This window comes from Trichinella spiralis (genome assembly GCF_000181795.1).
Source record: "Trichinella spiralis strain ISS 195 chromosome Unknown Scfld4991, whole genome shotgun sequence".
In the NCBI taxonomy this organism is placed as follows: domain Eukaryota; kingdom Metazoa; phylum Nematoda; class Enoplea; order Trichinellida; family Trichinellidae; genus Trichinella; species Trichinella spiralis.
In genome coordinates this window covers 4,616-6,147 of record NW_003531930.1, presented here as the reverse complement: position 1 = coordinate 6,147, position 1,532 = coordinate 4,616, and the positions used below count along the sequence as shown (strand labels likewise).

Below are 1,532 nucleotides of genomic sequence, written 5' to 3'. Positions count from 1 at the left end.
AGCCGGAGAAGTCGGATTCGGTTCATCAAGAAGAGACTGAACAACGAAACTTTTCTCTTAATAACAATAAAACAACTATTTTAATAATACTTGAAGACTTGTCAAAATTGCTGCAACATCATAAGTGGGCGACCAACGATTCTGTAGAATATCCAAACAAATACTGCCATCGGAATAAACTACAAAAATTTGAAAAAAAGTTCCTAATCGAAAATGTCAATTAATTTCACCAATTGTCATTAATGAGCACCGTTTGGATGAAACATTTTCGACAGAAATTTTACGTTGGGAGGTTTATTCGGATATTCTTCGGTAAATTCTAATATTACTTTAAAAGTGCCATCTTCAAAAGGAGAATCTTGAGGTCTAAAAGTAAAACCAACATTGGATCAAGAACAAAATTGTGAAATGCTCACCCAAAAATGATAGCTTGCCATATTAATATATTGTCTTCAGTCGGTGCACCACTAACACCAGAAGGTGGATCATCCTGAAGTCTAAACAATACTCATTCAGTATATTTCCTGTTTCTTATTAATGAAATATTATTATTTAGTATACTAAAATATTATAAATTATTAAAATACATTTTTAAAATCTTACTTCATTATTAAACTATCTTTTTTACATTTAAAAGAAGCTTTAAAAAACATAAAATTTTACTTAAAAATATTATAACTGATACAATTCACAACTGCCCTTCTCTAAACAAACTTTTAAACAATTTAAAGATAAAGAAATGCAATTATGAAATTATATGCTTCTAATAATGCATACACATTCCAAATGATCAACATGTTAAAGAAGAGAAGAATAGAACATTTTACGTAATAAATCACTGAAATAAAATAAGAAGGATTTGTAGAAAATAAATTATTTGCCTTTTGAAATCACGCATCAAACGTCTTCTTGCCGGAGTGGACATTTCTAGTGCTTTAAATCATAATAATAAAAATCCACAATAAGAATAATAAATATTCAAAAAAAATTTTTTTTCATCATTAAACTTCACCACTAAATTTCATCATTTAAAAAATTTTAAAAATACGTGCAGAAAAGTAATTAACATGTTCATACTATACTTAAAGAAAAATTCAGGCATTAATAAATCAATCTGGTCAAAGTAAATAGTTTGCCATTAGACTACTAGTCATTTGCCGCAAAATTTATTATTTCATTTACGGTATGTTTTAAGGGCAATTTTATTTGTTAAGAAATCTTTTCTCTATACAGTACACAGTATAGTACTCTATACTATAGTTGCTCATCAGTACACAAAACTCCCCACGGTCAAAACATTGCGCCTAGTACGAAAACAACGGTGACGCAACGCCAGCTACCTCCCTTGTTTTTCTCAACAGTAAACAATGGAATCGCAATTGAGCGGTAAAAAGGTCAGCATCATGCTGTATACCTGCCACAACTGCGGTGGTCAGCTGTGGAAAAGGCGTCAAAGTGAAATGGTTCTGACAGCGCGGCTCTTCAGACCCAGCGAAGCCGCATAGTCTGAGCGATTGCGCAACCAAGCCGGT

The 1,532-nt window shown here is 31.6% G+C and overlaps 1 protein-coding gene across 1 annotated transcript; it reads right to left on the bottom strand.

The window, feature by feature from the left end:
- Positions 1–75: 75 nt before the first annotated feature.
- Positions 76–1,072, bottom strand: Tsp_13770 (putative ubiquitin--protein ligase). Its single transcript, XM_003367015.1, has 4 exons — positions 840–1,072; positions 417–497; positions 251–366; positions 76–179 (listed from the first exon to the last, which is right to left on the bottom strand). The coding sequence occupies exons 1-4, from the start codon at positions 923–925 to the stop codon at positions 76–78; spliced, it is 387 nt and encodes a 128-aa protein (XP_003367063.1). The 5' UTR covers positions 926–1,072.
- Between the last annotated feature and the right edge of the window lie 460 nt (positions 1,073–1,532).

What these genes read in the sequence shown, in the direction of transcription:
- Tsp_13770 (XM_003367015.1), bottom strand. Translation starts at nt 925, where the DNA reads ATGTCCACTCCGGCAAGAAGACGTTTGATGCGTGATTTCAAAAGGCAA. An exon ending in TGGCAAGCTATCATTTTTGG is followed by an intron (nt 367 to 416) that starts GTGAGCATTTCA and finishes TTTTACTTTTAG; the next exon opens with ACCTCAAGATTCTCCTTTTG. An exon ending in GAAAATGTTTCATCCAAACG is followed by an intron (nt 180 to 250) that starts GTGCTCATTAAT and finishes AAATTTTTGTAG; the next exon opens with TTTATTCCGATGGCAGTATT.